At 40.2% G+C, this 25,527-nt stretch overlaps 1 protein-coding gene across 7 annotated transcripts in view; it reads right to left on the reverse strand.

The window, feature by feature from the left end:
* Positions 1-25,527, reverse strand: part of LOC134531121 (multiple C2 and transmembrane domain-containing protein) — a 201,565-nt gene that overhangs the window by 110,606 nt on the left and 65,432 nt on the right. For all 7 annotated transcript variants that reach the window (XM_063366714.1, XM_063366723.1, XM_063366700.1 and 4 more), the window contains 2 exons: positions 23,237-23,316; positions 2,626-2,734 (listed from right to left, as the gene is read on the reverse strand). In XM_063366714.1, the coding sequence (XP_063222784.1) occupies positions 2,626-2,734; positions 23,237-23,316 (189 nt within the window). The remainder of the gene's footprint in view (positions 1-2,625; positions 2,735-23,236; positions 23,317-25,527) is intronic.

Consider the following 25,527-nt stretch of genomic DNA (forward strand, 5'->3'; position numbering starts at 1 on the left):
CCACAGCGACGACAGCAGAGAGACGAACAGGCGAGCCCAGGAACTTGTCTGAACAGACATTCCGGCCACCACAGCGACGACAGCAGAGAGACGAACAGGAGAGCCCAGGAACTTGTCTGAACAGACATTCCGGCCACCACAGCGACGACAGCAGAGAGACGAACAGGCGAGCCCAGGAACTTGTTTGAACAGACATTCCGGCCACCACAGCGACGACAGCAGAGAGACGAACAGGCGAGCCCAGGAACTTGTTTGAACAGACATTCCGGCCACCACAGCGACGACAGCAGAGAGACGAACAGGCGAGCCCAGGAACTTGTTTGAACAGACATTCCGGCCACCACAGCGACGACAGCACAGACGAACATGGCGACGTTTCCAAAACTGATATCTGTTCCCGTCCTCGTGCACAGACAGGCGGTTACAGGTGGTTTACATACCATGGCCCCTCAATGACATATGTACAAAAAATATTTTTTTGACGTGACAACGTCTAATAAATCGATGAACGCCGGCTGCACGCACGAAAAAGTATCCCGTAACGCACTTTGTCCCGTTACGCTGTGTCCCGTTACGCCCATTGTACGCTTGCGCCGCATCTATCTCTCTCCCACTCGATTGGAACAACCATCGATTTCACTTTTTCGAGGCACATTAAACTTGTAACACTCCCATTCGTTTCCTAGTTTTCCTATCATCGTCCTATCCTTTACAGAACAACACAGATTGGAAGAAGTTAAATAGCAAACATGTATAAAAGTTACAGTTAAAATAATCTCTTCGTTAAATTAATAAACATATTTGAATTAATGAGTGCAAATAAAAGTAAATACATCAATTAAATTGTAGATTTCATTTCACTCCTACTTTGTATCCATACGAAATAGTGATAATTCAATAAAAATAATTCAATTTTATTCATAAAAGTATGCAATCATTTCATCAATGTTTTGTTATGAGATTGTCTCGTTAAACTGTCGTTCGTAAACCGACTTTACAGACAACCAATTTTTTTTACATCCATCTACTCCATTTCAAGTATCATTCAAAGAACATGCTTCATTCATGACACATCTGAAGTGAATGTTCACTATCAAGTCATTAGCATTTACACACATAAAATAACAAGTTGAGGTATTCAGTGGTTACATGCTGAGTCATTTTTAGTTAATGAAATAACTATAATAACATCTTACAAATATATTATGTATGTTTCAGCACATTCAAAATTTGAATAAATGTTGTTACAAGTGGGAAAACAGATCCGAAATGGGTATCACAATTAATTATTTGCAGTTTTATTTATCAGCTAATATTTGCACTGTAAATTACATTAGAGCAATTTAGATGTCTGGACACAAATTAATAACAGTTTCGACAGTCCGCTGTTCGCACTCCGCGCTGCAGCTCGCCTCGACTGTGGCTCTCTCTGCAGGTCGTCTCTCGCCGCGTGTCTCTGTCCAACCACACCGCCTCGTGCTGCACGGCCTGAACTGAGCTTGTTGCTCCTTGCTTGTTGCTAGCCATCTCCACTTCACTGCTCTCTTCGCCACCAGCCCCTCATACACCCGGCAAGTTCCGCCCTGAAAGGCCTCGTGGACCTCCGGTCGAGTCATCGCAATCCCCGATTCAACACTCACTCGAAGCAACCAGAACACCGGCGTCCTAGTTACGCCTCTCTTCACGCCCGCCTGTCTCTGGGAACGCGCCGAACTGGACATATCTATGGCAGCCATAGTAGATGCTGCTCTCTTGGATTCTCTTTTCGTCCGCTCGAGTAGGCTAGTGTCGATAGTCATCGCGCTTCATTCGTTACCCGCTAGAGTGAGCACGTGCCGATAATCAGATCGTCAGTTATCAAAGAGTCCACCTGCATATTAAAAATCCATAATTATCAACCAAAACTGTGACAGTAATTCAGGCCGAACGACATGCTGCATCTGCGACGCAGAAGTGTCACCGGGTAACGAGAGAGGCTACATCTGCTGCGGGAGATGGATGTCTGGTGAGGCTGTACAGCCCGCGATGGAGGGAAGGCAGGAGGCCTAAACGTCGAGTAGCATGGGGACACCCAGGAGGAGATGTGTTACCTGTTAGGGACGAACGGGTTCAAGGAGGGAGCAATATTACGAACACGAGAGACCAGACCGCGATGCCAGGTTCGAAGCTGGCTGGCAGCCTTGCACGGCCACTGACGTAAGGCGTGCCACGCGCGCCTGGCCGGATGACAAGGGTCGCCGCTACCCCTTCCCCCCTCCGATACCCATGTATCATCCTGCTTCGGTGCCGTTATCTATCGCTGAGTGGCCTTGGGAATTCCGCGGGCCGCCGCGTGAAGTGGCGTGGATTGACGCCGCCCTTCTGGACTGTTCGGGCGTAAGGGCGGCCCGGGATGACGCAATTTTCAAGGATTGTTGGATGAGGAGATTCGCCTGGCATGGAAGCATTCTACACTATAGAGGCTGTGCCAGACTGTCACCTGGTCCTTGTACTCAGGGGAGCGAGCAGTAGTGAGACAACACCTGGTCCTTGTCCTCAGGGGAGAAAGCAGTAGTGGGACAACGCCTGGTCCTTGTCCTCAGGAGAGCGAGCAGAGTGAGACATGCACTACGAGGCAGGACTCACCTGGTCCTTGTCCTCTTGCGACCGCGGGTACAAGGTCACGTTCAGCAGGATCTCCCCCAGGTACTCCACCTTGCCCGGGTCTCTCAGGGACAAAGTCACATCAGTGGGTCTGCCGGCATCACAAACACACTCTGCTATACCATGCAGGCAATTGTGGCTAAAATATTCAAACACTAAACACAATTCATTACTCCTACAATATCAAGAATGTTTTCATCCTAATATATTGTTCAGTATATGTTATTTATACATTAATAATAGCTTGAGGATTTCATTTTTTGAAGCATGTTTTTTTTTTCAGCTTCAGCTACACAAGCACCAAAAATTCCCACCGTTGTAATTAATGTAAGCAGAGATCTTAGAGTCTATAATACCTACTTGGGTACTTTTATCGTGATGATAAATGTCGAGCTATTGCTGTTAGAAACATAATCATACATAGAATAGACCTAGTTATCACACGCGGGTCATTTAATCGCTACTAGAGGAATTAGCTCTCATTACACCTCGCCACCGCACTTCTTTACATGGATATTTTGTGATTTAAGAGTAAAGAACCCAAATGCTCTAACACTGCAAACCACTCCTGGCCACCATCAATGTTGACAGTTGTGTGCCTGGTGATGGTAACAGGTCACAGTTCCCGGAAAGTCGCAACTGTTTCGATAGAAGAAGCCAACTGTTATCGCTTGAGTTGTCTACAACGAACCCTGAGTCCAAGTCCTCTTGCAGAGCACCAAGAAAACTCAATCCTCACATCAACTCACATCCCTGGTCCAGCTGGGAAGCCTTGCTCAGCTTTGATGTTCCGCTATCATCTCCGGAGCTGTTGTGCTCACGGCACCAGCCTGTTCCCGTGAGAGGCTTTCTGAGGACTGTGATTACCTGGGTACAATTACAGCCATGTTTGTTTTGTGAAAATTGGTTTTAACTCATAAAAGAGTGTCTATTATGTATTAATTAAGATAGTTTTTTTTTTTAAAAAAAACTTAAGTGTCGGCCAGGCTCTATTGTATGTGGTTCTTGGTTAGGGTTTTTGGGAAAAGGTACACTCTGTTGTGGATGTTGTTCTTTGGCGAGTGATGACGCGCTGTGATGTCAGTGGCGGCAGTGGAGCCAACTGACCTGACCTGTGTGCCGGAGTGGGCGGTTGCCCTCGAGCGTGGATGGTCAGTTGCACATAATGGCGGCTCGGGTCATCGGCTGGAAGAAAGCATGGCTTTGGAGCTGAACCATGGTCCCAAATTCTGGACAGGGATTGATATTCGTGAGGTGTGCGTTGATGGTTATTATTACCATCGGACTACCGTGGAGGGTAATGGGCTGTAGTCCAAAAGACGACCAGGTGGTATCTTTCAAGTGCGCAAAGTCGAATGGGGAATCGTGGAACTATGCGTCACACCGGCAATCTATGCTGGCGCGTGAGGGATGCAAGAAGCAACTCCTTGTGCGGCTTCAGCTACGACGAAGAGCAGCGATCAACTAGGTGGTTAAACTACTTCTTGGATGATTGAGTGTGGAACCTTGTAGAAGAAGTGTTTCTTTAGCGAGAAGATCCTGGCTTAAGGCAAAAGTATAGAAGTCACAGGATTCTGGATAGCTTAGTAATTTGTTTGTGGCCACTATGAGTGTAACCAACGTGAACCTAAGTTTAAGACTGTTGGTTTTAACCACCGCTTGGAACTATTGACTTTTAACATGAGTAGCAATGTAGGGAGGCCAGAGATTATTAGGCAAATACTATAATAGGTTATAATATGTTTACTAGAAAAATCAAATAAGAAATAAATACACTTCCAGAAATATTAATTATTAAACCAAAAAAGGAGATGTGCTAGATAAACGAAATTCGGGAGGCACGTTTACACATGTGAAAGATGATGCCTATTCAAATTTGCGTGTTAGTCGACGAAGAGTTTTGCTAGCAGCGCCACTAATGACTTTGCAAAGCAAGTTTTCTTTAAATACGCCATGTAAACTTTGTGGCTGTTAATCAAAATCCGGTGTTGATATTGAGAGGTATACTGAGACAAACATGCCTTTAAGAAGATGAAGAAGGCAGTATCAGCAACTTACTGAGTTTGAACAAGTTCGTGAGTAGTATACAAATGTATTTCCTGAAACAGGCTTCCAGGCTGTGGTGCTGTGTGTCCTTTCCGCCATCTTGGATTTTGACGTCACGGCGGCCATCTTGGTTGACCTTGACCTTGACCTTTGACCTTGACCTTGGATTTGATCCTCAAAACTTGCCAAATTTGGGCAAAAATTGCCCAAAATTCCTCAAAAATCGCCAAAATTCCCATTTCTGTGAAAAAAAATTCCACCAAAAATTCTCAAAAAATTCCACAAATTAAAAATTTCTCTTTTCGAGGGAAAAATTTCCCGTTTCGAGGGAAAAATTCCCGTTTTTAATCCTTAAAAATCCCAGCGACTAGAAATTCCTAAAAGCGGCTTAAAACTCCTAAGAGCTAGCCGCTCTAAGCCGTCGAGGTCATGACTTTGAAAACTAGGATTATGACCGCCATTTTGAAAGATGACGTCACCGTTGCAGTTTCCGTTACGCCCGCCATCTTGAAAATCCGCAATTTTTATGTTAGAAAATCGGGAAAATTTTTAAAAATCATTAAAAAAATTATTTGATCGAATTAAAAAAAAATATTAAAAACCACTGTTGCAGTTATCTTTACGGTCGCCATCTTGGATTATATAAATGTTGCATATTTCGTTACACCCGCCATCTTGGTTGAGTACCATGTCATTCTTACACTTTACGTTACGACCACCATATTGGATCCTATTAATGTTGCAATTATCGTTATGGTCGCCAACTTTAAATTTAGTCACCATCTTGAAATTTAGACGCCATCTTGGAAATCCGTAATTTTTATGTTAGAAAATCGGGAAAAATTCCAAAATTCATCAAAAAAAATAACTTAATAGAATTCTGAGTGATTATATCGATGTACGTCCTTGGTTCGACACCGGTGAGGGCAAAAAATAAAAAAAAATCAGATCCTTCCTCCACAGAAGCCACCTACAGACTGACCTACCACCACCAATAACTAGGTATTTACCATCAGCTGGTATGACGTCATGTCCGCCATCTTGTCTTTATCCGCTGGAGGGATCCATCTTGTTTTCGTCTGCTAGAGTGTGCTGGAGTCATGTTAGTATAATGTTCTGTTCACCATAACTTTGACCTTGACCTTGGCCTTTGACCTTGACCTTGAACTTTGACCTTGACCTTGAAAATTGACCTTGGCCTTTGACCTTGATCTTGAACTTTGACCTTGACCTTGAAATTTGACCTTGACCTTGATGTCCATCACGGATCCGTCATTTTATGTTCAGTACATGTTACCAGGAGCTACCACATGCTAGTGGTCATTGCCACCATCATGTTTTCGTCTGCTGGAGGAATCCATATTGTGTGTACTCGTCTTACAATCATGATAATTTTTTAATAACATGCTACAGTGCAGTAATCATTTATTATTACTGAGGTGCCCGACATCTTGAAATTCGGCCGACATCTTGAAATCATGTAATTATTTAGTTAGAAATGCGGTAAAAATTCCAATAGTCTCCGAAAAAATCAATTATTAATTTACAAATTGAATCGATGGATCCCTGTCCACGGTTCGATTCTTGACCAGAGACAGTTGTAACTAATTATTAAATAAATGTTAGGATCTGTTTTCCATTACCTTTCGCGGAGTTAATTAATCATTCACTCTACGAAAAAAAAAAAAAACTCAAGTCAATATACCGGACCAACGAATTAAATCAGTGCCGATTAGCCTATTATGAAAGTCTAATTTTTCAATAATCTGAATAACATATAAACCGTTCATGTACAAAGCCACACATATAGACCAATTGTCTTCAGTCCATGAGAACGAGTCATGTCATTATCAGACGTATAGGCTAGTCATTTCAGGACCACATGACCTTCGTAATCCATCGTGACATTTTTATACATTCTAAAGGACCAAGTGACCTTAAAAAATATTTTAGTAACACCAAGAGGTGATAAACTAGTATATATTCAATCACTACATTTTGTACTACGCGCAATCAACAAAAAAGGAAGCACCAACAACGAAAAGACAGCACCACCAACGAAAAGGAAGCACATTTGGAAGCTCCAACAAAGAAAAGGCAGCACCGCCAACGAAAAGGAAGCACATTTGGAAGCACCGACAAAGAAAAGACAGCACCGACAACGAAAAGGAAGCACATTTGGAAGCACTGACAACGAAAAGGCAGCACCGACAACGAAAAGGAAGCACATTTGGAAGCACTGACAACGAAAAGGTAGCACCGTCAACGAAAAGGAAGCACATTTGGAAGCACTGACAACGAAAAGGCAGCACCGACAACGAAAAGGATGCACATTTGGAAGCACCAACAAAGAAAAGGCAGCACCGCCAACGAAAAGGAAGCACATTTGGAAGCACCGACAAAGAAAAGACAGCACCGACAACGAAAAGGAAGCACATTTGGAAGCACCGTCAACGAAAAGGCAGCACCGACAACGAAAAGGAAGCACATTTGGAAGCACTGACAACGAAAAGGCAGCACCGACAACGAAAAGGAAGCACATTTGGAAGCACTGACAACGAAAAGGCAGCACCGACAACGAAAAGGAAGCACATTTGGAAGCACCGTCAACGAAAAGGCAGCACTGACAACGAAAAGGCAGCACCGACAACGAAAAGGAAGCACATTTGGAAGCACTGACAACGAAAAGGCAGCACCGACAACGAAAAGGAAGCACATTTGGAAGCACTGACAACGAAAAGGCAGCACCGACAACGAAAAGGAAGCACATTTGGAAGCACCGACAAAGAAAAGGCAGCACCGCCAACGAAAAGGAAGCACATTTGGAAGCACCGACAAAGAAAAGACAGCACTGACAACGAAAAGGAAGCACATTTGGAAGCACCGTCAACGAAAAGGCAGCACCGACAACGAAAAGGAAGCACATTTGGAAGCACTGACAACGAAAAGGCAGCACCGACAACGAAAAGGAAGCACATTTGGAAGCACTGACAACGAAAAGGCAGCACCGACAACGAAAAGGAAACACATTTGGAAGCACCGACAAAGAAAAGGCAGCACCGCCAACGAAAAGGAAGCACATTTGGAAGCACCGACAAAGAAAAGACAGCACTGACAACGAAAAGGAAGCACATTTGGAAGCACCGTCAACGAAAAGGCAGCACCGACAACGAAAAGGAAGCACATTTGGAAGCACTGACAACGAAAAGGCAGCACCGACAACGAAAAGGAAGCACATTTGGAAGCACTGACAACGAAAAGGCAGCACCGACAACGAAAAGGAAGCACATTTGGAAGCACTGACAACGAAAAGGCAGCACCGACAACGAAAAGGAAGCACATTTGGAAGCACCGACAAAGAAAAGGCAGCACCGCCAACGAAAAGGAAGCACATTTGGAAGCACCGACAAAGAAAAGACAGCACTGACAACGAAAAGGAAGCACATTTGGAAGCACCGTCAACGAAAAGGCAGCACCGACAACGAAAAGGAAGCACATTTGGAAGCACTGACAACGAAAAGGCAGCACCGACAACGAAAAGGAAGCACATTTGGAAGCACTGACAACGAAAAGGCAGCACCGACAACAAAAAGGAAGCACATTTGGAAGCACTGACAACGAAAAGGCAGCACCGACAACGAAAAGGAAGCACATTTGGAAGCACCGACAAAGAAAAAGGCAGCACCACCAACGAAAAGGAAGCACATTTGGAAGCATCGACAAAGAAAAGGCAGCACTGACAACGAAAAGGAAGCACATTTGGAAGCACTGACAACGAAAAGGCAGCACCGACAACGAAAAGGAAGCACATTTGGAAGCACTGACAACGAAAAGGCAGCACCGTCAACGAAAAGGAAGCACATTTGGAAGCACCGTCAAAGAAACACCATCCTCAGGGTAACTTTCATTATCGAGACAATGATCATCACAACCTTGATCCGATTTATTTAATATATCACGTTGTTTCCATCGTTTTGGTCTCAGACCGCCATCACAGTCTTCGATCTTGCCTACTTTAGGTGCTTCAGTACAGTACTCAATCAGGTCAGCCTCAGATGTGCCACCACAATCTTCAATCATGCCAGCTTCAGATGATTCATCAAAGTCTTCGACCTTGTAAGCTTCAGGTGGTTCTCCATCTTTCACATTTTCATGGAGACGACTAGATATTGGAGTAAATATATTTTCATTTCTAATGTGGTTACAACTTCCTTCGCTTGTTTTAAATTATAAATTATTATCTTGCTCTAGATCAGTAATTTTAGCATTAGCTTTTTCGCCTTCGTTCCTCTTCCACGATGTTGTAGCCCAGTCTTCGTTATCTTTATTCATCTTAATTGTACAGGTCTTGTAATGTCTATCCAAGTAATATCTTCTACCAAAGGATTTCTGACACTGTCTGCAATGATATGGTTTTTGACAAGGACCCAAATTACACTTGCTTCTCTCATGTCGTTTAACATTCTTTCTCAAGGTAAACACCTTGCTACAGTATCTAAAGTGATGTCGTTTTGATACAGCAACTAATCCCGAATCAGGATTCATATTAGTTACTGAGACTAATGCCAGACGCAAACAAAGAGTTTTAAATTAGATATATTACTTAAATAGAATTTTTTAATTATTTCATCAGCGAGAATTAATTTATCTCATTCAAAGGTACTTGTTACGAGTAGTTCTGCTTTTCAACAACAGATGTCGCCACATGTTACTTGCAGTTAAATAATATTTAGTTCTTTTATGCGGGATGCGGGATGCTCACTAACGATCACAAAAGAAGGATGGTTTCGCTAGACACCAAGGAGAAGGAATTTCGTCTTGTACGTTAAAGCTTCACAGAAGTCTCATGATATATTATTTGACCGAGTAATGTTTTTTTTTTGTTTCCACCTGATAAAATCCTTCATGCACAGATGAACTTCTCATCTGTAACCAGAAGCACTCGGAGAATACCATCAGATGTCTAGTAAGGAATAATCAGAAGCACTAAGAGAAAACCATAAAAAGTATTGACAAGAATAATCGGGAGCACACGGAGAAAACCACCACAAATTTTCTTTGATATCATAAAATAACAAAAAAAAAATTAATAAAAAATTTAAAATGAAAACAAAAAAAAAATACAAAATTAAATACAAAAAATACATAATATTCTGGCTTGTACTAGAACTATATCTTTGCTCAACAATGAGAAGTTCACAAGCTAGCAGAATCTGTTTATGTATTTTTTGTATTTAATTTTGTATTTTTTTTTTGTTTTCATTTTAAATTTTTTATTAATTTTTTTTTTGTTATTTTATGATATCAAAGAAAATTTGTGGTGGTTTTCTCCGTGTGCTCCCGATTATTCTTGTCAATACTTTTTATGGTTTTCTCTTAGTGCTTCTGATTATTCCTTACTAGACATCTGATGGTATTCTCCGAGTGCTTCTGGTTACAGATGAGAAGTTCATCTGTGCATGAAGGATTTTATCAGGTGGAAACAAAAAAAAACATTACTCGGTCAAATAATATATCATGAGACTTCTGTGAAGCTTTAACGTACAAGACGAAATTCCTTCTCCTTGGTGTCTAGCGAAGCCATCCTTCTTTTGTGATCGTTAGTGAGCATCCCGCATCCCGCATAAAAGAACTAAATATTATTTAACTGCAAGTAACATGTGGCGACATCTGTTGTTGAAAAGCAGAACTACTTGCAACAAGTACCTTTGAATGAGATAAATTAATTCTCGCTGATGAAATAATTAAAAAATTCTATTTAAGTAATATATCTAATTTAAAACTCTTTGTTTGCGTCTGGCATTAGTCTCAGTAACTAATATGAATCCTGATTCGGGATTAGTTGCTGTATCAAAACGACATCACTGTAGATACTGTAGCAAGGTGTTTACCTTGAGAAAGAATGTTAAACGACATGAGAGAAGCAAGTGTAATTTGGGTCCTTGTCAAAAACCATATCATTGCAGACAGTGTCAGAAATCCTTTGGTAGAAGATATTACTTGGATAGACATTACAAGACCTGTACAATTAAGATGAATAAAGATAACGAAGACTGGGCTACAACATCGTGGAAGAGGAACGAAGGCGAAAAAGCTAATGCTAAAATTACTGATCTAGAGCAAGATAATAATTTATAATTTAAAACAAGCGAAGGAAGTTGTAACCACATTAGAAATGAAAATATATTTACTCCAATATCTAGTCGTCTCCATGAAAATGTGAAAGATGGAGAACCACCTGAAGCTTACAAGGTTGAAGACTTTGATGAATCATCTGAAGCTGGCATGATTGAAGATTGTGGTGGCACATCTGAGGCTGACCTGATTGAGTACTGTACTGAAGCACCTAAAGTAGGCAAGATCGAAGACTGTGATGGCGGTCTGAGACCAAAACGATGGAAACAACGTGATATATTAAATAAATCGGATCAAGGTTGTGATGATCATTGTCTCGATAATGAAAGTTACCCTGAGGATGGTGTTTCTTTGACGGTGCTTCCAAATGTGCTTCCTTTTCGTTGACGGTGCTGCCTTTTCGTTGTCAGTGCTTCCAAATGTGCTTCCTTTTCGTTGTCGGTGCTGCCTTTTCGTTGTCAGTGCTTCCAAATGTGCTTCCTTTTCGTTGTCAGTGCTGCCATTTCTTTGTCGATGCTTCCAAATGTGCTTCCTTTTCGTTGGCGGTGCTGCCTTTTTCTTTGTCGGTGCTTCCAAATGTGCTTCCTTTTCGTTGTCGGTGCTGCCTTTTCGTTGTTAGTGCTTCCAAATGTGCTTCCTTTTTGTTGTCGGTGCTGACTTTTCGTTGTCAGTGCTTCCAAATGTGCTTCCTTTTCGTTGTCGGTGCTGCCTTTTCGTTGTCAGTGCTTCCAAATGTGCTTCCTTTTCGTTGTCGGTGCTGCCTTTTCGTTGACGGTGCTTCCAAATGTGCTTCCTTTTCGTTGTCAGTGCTGTCTTTTCTTTGTCGGTGCTTCCAAATGTGCTTCCTTTTCGTTGGCGGTGCTGCCTTTTCTTTGTCGGTGCTTCCAAATGTGCTTCCTTTTCGTTGTCTGTGCTGCCTTTTCGTTGTCAGTGCTTCCAAATGTGCTTCCTTTTCGTTGTCGGTGCTGCCTTTTCGTTGTCAGTGCTTCCAAATGTGCTTCCTTTTCGTTGTCGGTGCTGCCTTTTCGTTGTCAGTGCTTCCAAATGTGCTTCCTTTTCGTTGTCGGTGCTGCCTTTTCGTTGACGGTGCTTCCAAATGTGCTTCCTTTTCGTTGTCAGTGCTGTCTTTTCTTTGTCGGTGCTTCCAAATGTGCTTCCTTTTCATTGGCGGTGCTGCCTTTTCTTTGTCGGTGCTTCCAAATGTGTTTCCTTTTCGTTGTCGGTGCTGCCTTTTCGTTGTCAGTGCTTCCAAATGTGCTTCCTTTTCGTTGTCGGTGCTGCCTTTTCGTTGTCAGTGCTTCCAAATGTGCTTCCTTTTCGTTGTCGGTGCTGCCTTTTCGTTGAAGGTGCTTCCAAATGTGCTTCCTTTTCGTTGTCAGTGCTGTCTTTTCTTTGTCGGTGCTTCCAAATGTGCTTCCTTTTCGTTGGCGGTGCTGCCTTTTCTTTGTCGGTGCTTCCAAATGTGCTTCCTTTTCGTTGTCGGTGCTGCCTTTTCGTTGTCAGTGCTTCCAAATGTGCTTCCTTTTCGTTGTCGGTGCTGCCTTTTCGTTGTCAGTGCTTCCAAATGTGCATCCTTTTCGTTGTCGGTGCTGCCTTTTCGTTGACGGTGCTTCCAAATGTGCTTCCTTTTCGTTGTCAGTGCTGTCTTTTCTTTGTCGGTGCTTCCAAATGTGCTTCCTTTTCGATGGCGGTGCTGCCTTTTCTTTGTCGGTGCTTCCAAATGTGTTTCCTTTTCGTTGTCGGTGCTGCCTTTTCGTTGTCAGTGCTTCCAAATGTGCTTCCTTTTCGTTGTCGGTGCTGCCTTTTCGTTGTCAGTGCTTCCAAATGTGCTTCCTTTTCGTTGTCGGTGCTGCCTTTTCGTTGACGGTGCTTCCAAATGTGCTTCCTTTTCGTTGTCGGTGCTGTCTTTTCTTTGTCGGTGCTTCCAAATGTGCTTCCTTTTCGTTGGCGGTGCTGCCTTTTCTTTGTTGGTGCTTCCAAATGTGCTTCCTTTTCGTTGTCGGTGCTGCCTTTTCGTTGTCAGTGCTTCCAAATGTGCTTCCTTTTCGTTGACGGTGCTACCTTTTCGTTGTCAGTGCTTCCAAATGTGCTTCCTTTTCGTTGTCGGTGCTGCCTTTTCGTTGTCAGTGCTTCCAAATGTGCTTCCTTTTCGTTGTCGGTGCTGTCTTTTCTTTGTCGGTGCTTCCAAATGTGCTTCCTTTTCGTTGGCGGTGCTGCCTTTTCTTTGTTGGAGCTTCCAAATGTGCTTCCTTTTCGTTGGTGGTGCTGTCTTTTCGTTGTTGGTGCTTCCTTTTTTGTTGATTGCGCGTAGTACAAAATGTAGTGATTGAATATATACTAGTTTATCACCTCTTGGTGTTACTAAAATATTTTTTAAGGTCACTTGGTCCTTTAGAATTGTGGCCGGCAGGGCCACATTTTTACTTGTAATTTATTTTTGTTGCTGGTCTCTAGTTTTATATGGTTTTTTATTTCACGTATTTTTACGCCTTTTTTAATTAATGTTAATTTATCTGTAAATTTTTTTAATTATATTTGTTTCTGTTAATTAGTTATACGCCGTTTGGTAGCTATCGATTATGAGTTTAAGAATATCGATTGTGTTTCACGTAAATACCACTTGGTGAGCGCCCGGCGGTTGGCTGATGACGTCAGACATTCGGCTTGCCGGGAAGAAAAAAATCAGCTGGGGCGAGCGGAGTTGGTGCCGAGCGACCGTCGAGGACAGAGCCATGTGACGGCGCGGACTGGTGTGCCGGACGGCAACGGGCGGCGAAGAGTATAGGGGTGGAGGCTCCACGCTGGGTGACAGGGCAATGGTTTGCCCTGTGATACTGGACTTATCAAGGTAAAGAGAGGCCGCGATTTTGATTTTTACCCTCGTGGTGCTGCACTGGTTTTTGGCAAACCTAGTGAACTGTGTATTTTCCCATACTAAATTTTATTTGGACGGAACTTTTATTAGCCAGTTTGGTGAAGAGGCCCATTTGTTTCACACGTTGTTCCAGTGTGGGATTTTTTAAAAAGGTCGCCCGTTTGCCTATAGTTGCAATAAAAGTATAAGTTTGGAAGAAACGAACATTTTGCAATTTGTTTTTGAGACTTTGTCATCGGAATTTGCATACGTAAAGTTGGCATTTAGCTAATATATCAGCTTGTGCAGTATTATTAAATGTATGCGATCGGTATTGGACTACATGCGCAGCCTGATGTTGGTTGGTGCGGCCATTCTACGTTTTTATAAAATCACTGGCAAGTTAATAAAGAAGTAAGACTTTGTTTGAAGCTGATGATAAATACTTCTGTGGTAACATGGTTATGTTACGTGAAGAGTTTTTGCTACATTTCCCTTAAAAATAAGATAATTTTTTTTTGATCATCGTTCACGCCTTTGTGAATTCGTACCTATGGCCCGGCGTGGCATTAGACTCTGGAGTTGGTGAGGAAGGTCAGGAAGCCAGCGCACGCCTAGGATATTAACTTTGTTTTTTTTTTGGCAAGTCTTTAGCAACGAACATCTGAAGAGAGACTAAACCGTTGATTGAGAGTTTAAGAACTTTATTTAAATAAATTGTTTGTACTTCAGTATTATTTTTGTAGATTTTTTATATATTTGTATTGATTGTCTTGTTTGATTTTTGGTATTAGGGCAGTCAGTAAATTTTGATATTTTATAGTGGCCACGCCTCACGCCCTTATATATTTTTATACTTGTTGTTATCAGTATTTATATTTTTACGATTTTTTAAAGGTTATTGTTAGTATCGCAAATGGGGATAAGATGCTGCCATTATTAACGTCAGCTTTTGTAACTAAGCTTGTATGGTTATGTATAGTAAAAATTATTTTTGCAAATTTCTATTTTTTAATAACATACGTCCAAAGTCTTGCCTCTTGTTTGTTTAATGGTTACTCTACTATTATATCCTTTGAATTTTTTGGCCTGACCCCTGGGCAGTGGTGTGGGGAATTTATATTGTTTAGCTTTTTATGCCTGGTTTTAATATTTATTTTTTCCCTTCGCGCCCAGAGTGAGTCGGGGACGCAACCCCTCTTCCAATTAAGGAGGAAGAAGGGTTACAACCTGCGCAACTCTGCTTGGCAGAGACTTTGGACTTTTGCGATTTTGCTGACTTTTTTGATTTTTTTAATAATGGCAGTTTCTTGGATTTATAAACTTCCCAAAGAACAGGTTTACGCTAATTTGCAAGCAGCGGGAGTAGAGAGTGGTCTGGAGGATGACATTGATACCTTACGCAGGAAATTAAGTACCCACATTAAAGAAGGGAGGAAAAAACCTGTTGAGGAAAATGTGGAGAATTCGGAGATCAGCCAAGTAAATTCATTGAATACTGCTATGCAAAGTAAATTACTTTTCAAAGAACTGGATAGGTTGCCATCTTTATGTTCCGGTGGGCCAAGAGATTTAATAAAGTTTTGCTTGGGAGTAGATAGTTTGAAAACTAATTGTTGTTTACAAAATGAGCAAGAATTTTTAAGGTGTATTTCGACTAAATGTAGCGGGATCGCTAGAGACGTGATTACGTCAGGTATAAATAAGTCTGTTGGATGGTCGGTAGTGAAAGAGAATTTGTGGGAATATTTGTGCCCTAAGAGGGTGAAGGACGATCTAATTAAGGAATTGATTTTCCGTTTTCAACGGGAAAATGAAAGCACCTTAGAATTTATACAGGATATTAGAAATCACGTTAATGTATTTGGTCTGCAGTTAGATGATCACCGTTTTGTAGCTATTATTTTGGAAAATCTAAATCCTGCCATCAGACACGAATGCGCATTTATTGGCAGACCTAATAGTGTGGAGGAACTCAACACTTGGGCTATCCAGGTAGATAATATTTTTTACGCTAAATGTGAATTCGATAAGTGTAAAGGCAAAATCAATTTTAAACCGGTTTGTTTTAAAACGCCGGGTAATGAAAAAATTGATAAGACTTGTTTTAAGTGTAATAAGGTAGGGCATTTTGCTAAGGATTGCTCGGTTTCGGAGGTTAATAAATTTGTTTGTGGTTTTTGTGGCAAATATGGTCATTTAGAAAAATTTTGCTTTAAAAAGAAACCGGAGCAGGAAAGACACAAGACATGTTTTAGGTGTGGCAGCATGGACCATTTGATAAAAAAATGTAATCGCAAGAAAAAATTAGTTTGTGGTTTTTGTAATAAAGATGGTCATAATAGCGGGAAATGTAATTTCCGTAAGGAAGTTAAGAAATATCGATTTAACAATAAGCATAGTTTGGCGGTCATTCAGGCAAAAAGAGGTTTATGTGTCAAAGTTTGGTTGTATGATCGTGAGATAGAAGCTTTACTTGATACGGGGGCTAGTTGTAGTTTCATCCAGCAGAAATTTTTGAGTAATTTGGTGCGCGATCATAAATTTTTGAAAACTAAGATCGTAAGTAGTCAAGGCATTAATGTGGCCATGGCGGACGGGCAAAAGGTTCAGGTAAAGGTAAAAGTATTTTTACATTTTAAATTGGAACATTTATCTTGGACACGTGAATTCTGGGTAATGCCCGATTTGATCCATGAAGTAGTTTTGGGAATGGATTTTTTAAATGATAGTAAGGCTATAATAGTGTGCGGCGAGAAAGTAATGAGGTTCGATTTTAATGATAAAATTAAGATAAAATTGTGGGAGAATAAAAAAAAAAGAAAGGTGGTTTGTGGTGGTATCGAAGGGTTAGAGCAAAGGTTGGGTGAGAAGGAAAAATTGCAGATACAGCAATTAAGCGAGGAATATAAGGATGTTATTACTACTAAAATTGGCAAATGTACGCTAATGCCATACAAGATCGTGCTGGTAGATGAAACCCCTATTAAATGTGTGCCGTATCAATGTGCCCCGCCTAAAATGAAAGCCTTTCGAGAAATTATTAATGATTTACTTGATAATAAGGTAATAGTCCCTTCTAAATCCAATTTTGCCTCACCTGCCTTTTTAGTAGATAAGAAAAATAAGGGCAAATATCGTTTGGTCCTTGACTATCGCCTCCTTAATGACAGGGTAAAACTAGATCCGTTTCCCATGCCTAAAGTTGAAATTGTTTTGCAATATTTGGGAAAAGCCAAGTTTTTTACGGTGCTTGATTTGAACTCGGCGTTTCATCAATGTGAATTAGAAGCAAGTAGTCAGAAATTTACCGGGTTTGTCACTCCTTGGGGGCACTTTGAATGGACTAGAGTGCCTTTTGGGGTGAATTTTGGGGCCCAATGTTTGTCACGAATTTTAGGGCACATATTACAAGAATATCAGTATAAATTTGTAATAAGTTTCTTGGATGATATTTGTGTTTTTTCAAATAGTTTTGAAGAACATATAGAACATATAAGAAAAGTACTTGAGAAACTAAAGGGAGCCGGCTTTACCGTAAATCCGGAAAAAATAGTTTGGGCCCGTAGCGAGATAAAATTTTTAGGATACATAATCCGAGAAGGTGAATTGGTCATGGACCAAGATAAGATAAACCCCATAGTTAATTTCCCGGCCCCCCGTAATGTTAAGGGAGTGATGCGCTTTTTAGGAATGCTTGGTTATTTTTCCCGTTTTATACCGAATTACGCTAACCTATGCGCGCCTTTAAATAATTTGAAAAGGAAAGATGTTAAGTTTGTATGGGGGGAAGAGGAAGAACAGGCCTTTAGGAATTTAAAGAAAGCCATAGCTCAACCCCCCATTTTAATACTTCCGGATTTTGAGCAAAAATTTATTGTGCAAGTGGACGCTTCGGGAGTAGGTCTGGGGGCGGTTTTGTTGCAAGAACGTGAGGGAGGTTTAAAACCGGTTATGTATGCTAGTAAATCCCTAAATAAGCACGAGTTAAAATACAGTGTATATGAGAAGGAAGCATTAGCGTGCATATTTGCGTTGGAGAGATTTGAGAGTTTTCTTGAACATGAGAAATTTGAATTATGGACTGACAACCAGGCTTTGACATGGCTTTTTTCCCACCCGCGGCAACTAGGGAAAATAGGGCGGTGGATCATGCGGTTGACGCGTTTTCGTTTTGACCTCAAACATATGAAAGGACAGGATAATGTAGTGGCCGATGCCTTATCGCGCATGTTTGATGAACATGAGTTTCAGTGTAAAGACGAAATGAGAACTGAAGACAAGGAAGAATGTAACATCCTGAGGGAATTCCCTCAAGGATTTATTGATTTGCGCGAAATACAAAAAGAGGATCCTGAGACTAAAGATTTAATAACGCGTTTGGGACAGGATACTACTATAGACTTAGGAATGAAAGACGGGCTTTTGTGTTGGATGAAAGATGGAGAACATAAAGTTTTTGTTCCTAAGGGGGTAAGGAAAATGATAATGCGGTATTACCATGATTCTAATATAGGCGCGCATGGCGGAATCGAAAAAACTATAGATAAAATCTCTAAAGAATTTTTTTGGCCAGGTTTGAAAAAAGACGTAAAAGATCATGTTTTAAGCTGTGAAGATTGCCAGCGCGCTAAGCAATCTAGACATAGTAAGATAGGTAAATACTCTGTTGAAGCTCTGACTAGACCTTGGGAAAGGGTTTATTTGGACATTTTTGGGCCCCTACCTAGATCATTAGGGGGGAATAATTGCTTACTTATAGCGGTAGATGGTTTTTCTAAATTTTGTTTTTTTTTGCCTTTGCGTAATATGAAAAGCGAGAATATTATTAAGGCTTTAGAAACTAAAGTGTGGGGTTTGTTTGGTAGCCCGGAGCAAGTAGTATCAGATAATGCTACATATTTTAAGAGTAAGTGTTTTGAAGTGATGTGTTTAGATTGGGGTATAAAACATATTACTACCAGCCCCTATTATCCCAACCCTAATTTGGTTGAAAGGGTGAATAAAAATGTCAAAGTGGCCCTCACGATTTTTCATCAACGTAACCAACGGAAGTGGGACAGTGTTATCCACGTATTAAATTTAGCTTTTAACATGACCATACACAGTGGTACTAAATTCACACCATCGGAAATTTTTTTGGGAAGAAATGTACCCCATCCTTTACTAAATTGTTGGGGTTTGCGTCCAGCCCTTTTGGAAACCCGAAGCCCCCGTTTGTTGGAAAAAATGTGGGAAGAAGCAGCCGAAAATCTGCAAAAGGTTAGAAAGAAAATGAGTAAGTTTTATAATAAGGGGCGAGTGGTAATGTATTTAAAATTGGTGATGAAGTGCTATGCAGGCAATTTGTTTTGAGTGACAAAGTAGGGTATCAGAGCTCTAAGTTAGAGAATAAGTATGATGGACCGTATAAGATTGTAAAGATTTTAGGGCCGGTTACTGTCTTGTTGGAAGAAGTTGAAAGAAATAATAAGGTAAAAAAGGCCCATGTTAGTCATTTGAAAATGTTTGTAAGGCGGAGTTCCTAAAATGAATGTGGATGACCCTTTTAGGGTGAATATGGCTAAATATTTTTATTTTTATTTTATTTGGAACTTACTCTGGTATGTTTTTTTTTTTTATAATTTGTAGTTGTGGTTATTTTTAAAATTTTCTTTGCTGTTTAAATTTTTTTTTTGTTCAAGGCGGAGGTTGTGGCCGGCAGGGCCACATTTTTACTTGTAATTTATTTTTGTTGCTGGTCTCTAGTTTTATATGGTTTTTTATTTCACGTATTTTTACGCCTTTTTTAATTAATGTTAATTTATCTGTAAATTTTTTTAATTATATTTGTTTCTGTTAATTAGTTATACGCCGTTTGGTAGCTATCGATTATGAGTTTAAGAATATCGATTGTGTTTCACGTAAATACCACTTGGTGAGCGCCCGGCGGTTGGCTGATGACGTCAGACATTCGGCTTGCCGGGAAGAAAAAAATCAGCTGGGGCGAGCGGAGTTGGTGCCGAGCGACCGTCGAGGACAGAGCCATGTGACGGCGCGGACTGGTGTGCCGGACGGCAACGGGCGGCGAAGAGTATAGGGGTGGAGGCTCCACGCTGGGTGACAGGGCAATGGTTTGCCCTGTGATACTGGACTTATCAAGGTAAAGAGAGGCCGCGATTTTGATTTTTACCCTCGTGGTGCTGCACTGGTTTTTGGCAAACCTAGTGAACTGTGTATTTTCCCATACTAAATTTTATTTGGACGGAACTTTTATTAGCCAGTTTGGTGAAGAGGCCCATTTGTTTCACACGTTGTTCCAGTGTGGGATTTTTTAAAAAGGTCGCCCGTTTGCCTATAGTTGCAATAAAAGTATAAGTTTGGAAGAAACGAACATTTTGCAATTTGTTTTTGAGACTTTGTCATCGGAATTTGCATACGTAAAGTTGGCATTTAGCTAATATATCAGCTTGTGCAGTATTATTAAATGTATGCGATCGGTATTGGACTACATGCGCAGCCTGATGTTGGTTGGTGCGGCCATTCTACGTTTTTATAAAATCACTGGCAAGTTAATAAAGAAGTAAGACTTTGTTTGAAGCTGATGATAAATACTTCTGTGGTAACATGGTTATGTTACGTGAAGAGTTTTTGCTACATTTCCCTTAAAAATAAGATAATTTTTTTTTGATCATCGTTCACGCCTTTGTGAATTCGTACCTATGGCCCGGCGTGGCATTAGACTCTGGAGTTGGTGAGGAAGGTCAGGAAGCCAGCGCACGCCTAGGATATTAACTTTGTTTTTTTTTTGGCAAGTCTTTAGCGACGAACATCTGAAGAGAGACTAAACCGTTGATTGAGAGTTTAAGAACTTTATTTAAATAAATTGTTTGTACTTCAGTATTATTTTTGTAGATTTTTTATATATTTGTATTGATTGTCTTGTTTGATTTTTGGTATTAGGGCAGTCAGTAAATTTTGATATTTTATAGTGGCCACGCCTCACGCCCTTATATATTTTTATACTTGTTGTTATCAGTATTTATATTTTTACGATTTTTTAAAGGTTATTGTTAGTATCGCAAATGGGGATAAGATGCTGCCATTATTAACGTCAGCTTTTGTAACTAAGCTTGTATGGTTATGTATAGTAAAAATTATTTTTGCAAATTTCTATTTTTTAATAACATACGTCCAAAGTCTTGCCTCTTGTTTGTTTAATGGTTACTCTACTATTATATCCTTTGAATTTTTTGGCCTGACCCCTGGGCAGTGGTGTGGGGAATTTATATTGTTTAGCTTTTTATGCCTGGTTTTAATATTTATTTTTTCCCTTCGCGCCCAGAGTGAGTCGGGGACGCAACCCCTCTTCCAATTAAGGAGGAAGAAGGGTTACAGAATGTATAAAAATGTCACGATGGATTACGAAGGTCATGTGGTCCTGAAATGACTAGCCTATACGTCTGATAATGACATGACTCGTTCTCATGGACTGAAGACAATTGGTCTATATGTGTGGCTTTGTACATGAACGGTTTATATGTTATTCAGATTATTGAAAAATTAGACTTTCATAATAGGCTAATCGGCACTGATTTAATTCGTTGGTCCGGTATATTGACTTGAGTTTTTTTTTTTCGTAGAGTGAATGATTAATTAACTCCGCGAAAGGTAATGGAAAACAGATCCTAACATTTATTTAATAATTAGTTACAACTGTCTCTGGTCAAGAATCGAACCGTGGACAGGGATCCATCGATTCAATTTGTAAATTAATAATTGATTTTTTCGGAGACTATTGGAATTTTTACCGCATTTCTAACTAAATAATTGCATGATTTCAAGATGTCGGCCGAATTTCAAGATGTCGGGCACCTCAGTAATAATAAATGATTACTGCACTGTAGCATGTTATTAAAAAATTATCATGATTGTAAGACGAGTACACACAATATGGATTCCTCCAGCAGACGAAAACATGATGGTGGCAATGACCACTAGCATGTGGTAGCTCCTGGTAACATGTACTGAACATAAAATGACGGATCCGTGATGGACATCAAGGTCAAGGTCAAATTTCAAGGTCAAGGTCAAAGTTCAAGATCAAGGTCAAAGGCCAAGGTCAATTTTCAAGGTCAAGGTCAAAGTTCAAGGTCAAGGTCAAAGGCCAAGGTCAAGGTCAAAGTTATGGTGAACAGAACATTATACTAACATGACTCCAGCACACTCTAGCAGACGAAAACAAGATGGATCCCTCCAGCGGATAAAGACAAGATGGCGGACATGACGTCATACCAGCTGATGGTAAATACCTAGTTATTGGTGGTGGTAGGTCAGTCTGTAGGTGGCTTCTGTGGAGGAAGGATCTGATTTTTTTTTATTTTTTGCCCTCACCGGTGTCGAACCAAGGACGTACATCGATATAATCACTCAGAATTCTATTAAGTTATTTTTTTTGATGAATTTTGGAATTTTTCCCGATTTTCTAACATAAAAATTACGGATTTCCAAGATGGCGTCTAAATTTCAAGATGGTGACTAAATTTAAAGATGGCGACCATAACGATAATTGCAACATTAATAGGATCCAATATGGTGGTCGTAACGTAAAGTGTAAGAATGACATGGTACTCAACCAAGATGGCGGGTGTAACGAAATATGCAACATTTATATAATCCAAGATGGCGACCGTAAAGATAACTGCAACAGTGGTTTTTAATATTTTTTTTAATTCGATCAAATAATTTTTTTAATGATTTTTAAAAATTTTCCCGATTTTCTAACATAAAAATTGCGGATTTTCAAGATGGCGGGCGTAACGGAAACTGCAACGGTGACGTCATCTTTCAAAATGGCGGTCATAATCCTAGTTTTCAAAGTCATGACCTCGACGGCTTAGAGCGGCTAGCTCTTAGGAGTTTTAAGCCGCTTTTAGGAATTTCTAGTCGCTGGGATTTTTAAGGATTAAAAACGGGAATTTTTCCCTCGAAACGGGAAATTTTTCCCTCGAAAAGAGAAATTTTTAATTTGTGGAATTTTTTGAGAATTTTTGGTGGAATTTTTTTTCACAGAAATGGGAATTTTGGCGATTTTTGAGGAATTTTGGGCAATTTTTGCCCAAATTTGGCAAGTTTTGAGGATCAAATCCAAGGTCAAGGTCAAAGGTCAAGGTCAAGGTCAACCAAGATGGCCGCCGTGACGTCAAAATCCAAGATGGCGGAAAGGACACACAGCACCACAGCCTGGAAGCCTGTTTCAGGAAATACATTTGTATACTACTTTCGTGTAATGTGGCTACGAGAAGGGCTTTGTTTTGTTTTGTTTTTCTTCCCGATATTGCAGAAATACTTGGCAGGGATGTATCTACAGTGTATCGGGTGTTGACAACAATGGTCAAGAGAAAGCACTGACTCATGAAGAATGGGGTCCGGCTGCACATGGGCCACTACAGAGAGGGAAGATCACCGTATTCGCTGCATGACTGTGATGGATCGTGCTGCATCTGCAGCAGTCACTAGAGCTTCAGTTGGCACCAATAAACATCTTTAGCGGCACCCGATCTTGCACGCAGCACTTACTTGCCCAGCTCGAACTTGGTGAGGTCCAGGTACGCTGAGCCCATGAAGTCATCCTGCAGTCCCCAGTCGTAGTCGAACACCTGCAAGCAACACAAGCAACTCGCAGCTCGCAAACCAAATAGTATATTTTACAGTATCACTAACATGGCTTAGACTTCATGAAAGACCTTAACTACACGTCCTACTTGTGTTGATAAACTTTATATATTCAGGATCCTCTGCGCATCTGGGTAAAATATTTCACTTCCTAAATTGCAGTCACAATATCGGTACTCATTCTATGAGTAACCTTTTCTTCTTGATTCCTATGCATCATTATAGCCGTGTTCCAAACCAAGCTAAACCAAACCAATAAGGCAAAAAAGGCAACAAAGGCAACAAATTTCACACTCAACTTACAGTAGGTCTGTTTTGAAAAACTTTAAAAAAAAACATTGAAATGGATGTGACTTGGTTCATTTTATTTCTGTAATGCAATTTCAGGTAGGTGTGTGTGTGTGGTACAAATTTTGTGTGTTAAGTTAAAAAGTTATAAACCAATAATTAAATGATGAATAGATTTTTTAATGCCTAAAGTAATCAAATATTTAGCTATGTTGAAGTAGCGCAGTGCCAATGATCAGATATCCAGAAATATTAAAATATTCAAGTTAACTAAATTGGCAAATGTAATTATGCCATAATAAAAGTCTGATAGTGCTTTTCTCCAGAAGTAATTGTTTGCAGTATCCTTACATAAAAAATATAATTAAGAATTTTTATTATTAGTTTTTATGGAGCTTCTTACTGTTTAATGAATATATAATGCAAGTACTGGTATATCTATCAATGGTGTTAAAATAATTGATCAAAATGTACCCTTATAGTTAAAAGTGCTACACATATCATACGTTACCATGGTTTAAGATAGTGAACTTAATTGACATAGTTGTCTGGCGCTTCAGCCAATTGTGTTTCAAAGGTTAGCATAGCCAAGGAAGAGAATCAGATAGATAATAGGAAACTAGCCAGTCAGGGAAAGGAAACATGTGGTTTCTGATAAAAAATTATTACTACATTCCAATCAATCATAACAACAGAGCAGTTTAATATTCTTGTATACTGACTGCTCGTTCATTTTATTGCAAACAATACAGACACATGAAACAATCTGTCTCCAGCAAGGAAACTCGTCTATCTAGTCAGAATACCTATAGCTACCACAGATCAGAAAGCATTAAGAATATTTGTCAATAATGAGTTACACTAATGAAGTACATATGACATGGCTTACTTCTGCAACCTAGTGTTCCCAAATGTCTGGTACAGACTTCAATAGACAAACAAATTAACTGGCTCCATTACTAAATATTTGAATACTTCTAATAGCATTTCAGTCAATGTTCAAAAATTAAATATATTAATAATTAAATTAAATAACAACATATACTATCTAAAATACTCCGGCAAATTTTTGCAACCATCATATCGCCCATAAATAATTCAACTATATTATTAACATATTATTCAGTGAGGGACACGTTTGTCAATGGTTTGCTTAATGGAAAGAACTACTGCCACGCAAACAATACAATTGGCTGAGCATATAAATTCAAGATAAAGGAAAAATCTGCAATATGACTGCCACAGTCTCGGACAATGATAGGTTGATGACTGAAGGTAATTACTAACATATCATAATAAATACAGATAGTTAGCACATGTAGCCACTGTCTTCTCACAGTGGTAGCCGAACATGAACTTGGGAAACATAATGTTTGGATATCAAGGACACTTGCACGACAAAAATATTGCACTAATTCACTGAAAAGTCGAAATTTCAACTCCAATGTTTAATGCTATGAAAATAATTGATGAAAACCACATTCCTAAAATGTATGATGGGTATGAAAACTGAAAGTCAAACGAGAAATTCAATAGCAGGGTTTAAAGTCAATTCATATTAATAATACTCGTATAAATACTACAGACGGCAGCTGCTGCCCTCATAAAACTTCAAGTGTTTGAGCTCTAGTGGAACTTCAGTCACAAGAAAGATGAAGAGTTATCGTCAAGCCTAGGAGCCAGTTGGACAGGGCACTGCTCATGCCAGTAAGACGCGCCAGAGGAAGAATTACAAGAAGCCGAGAAACAAACACTGCCCTTGTGTTTGAGTGGGAAACTATTAAAATTGGCAGAGACAAGACAGCTGTGCCAGAAGTTACACTGGCTTGTGGACAAGCTGTTAAATCAAAAGCTATTTTATTCACAGACCCCAGAATGTCTCAAGATAGGTCATTAAACCCACATGG

This window comes from Bacillus rossius, chromosome 1, assembly GCF_032445375.1.
Source record: "Bacillus rossius redtenbacheri isolate Brsri chromosome 1, Brsri_v3, whole genome shotgun sequence".
NCBI classification, from domain to species: Eukaryota; Metazoa; Arthropoda; class Insecta; order Phasmatodea; family Bacillidae; genus Bacillus; species Bacillus rossius.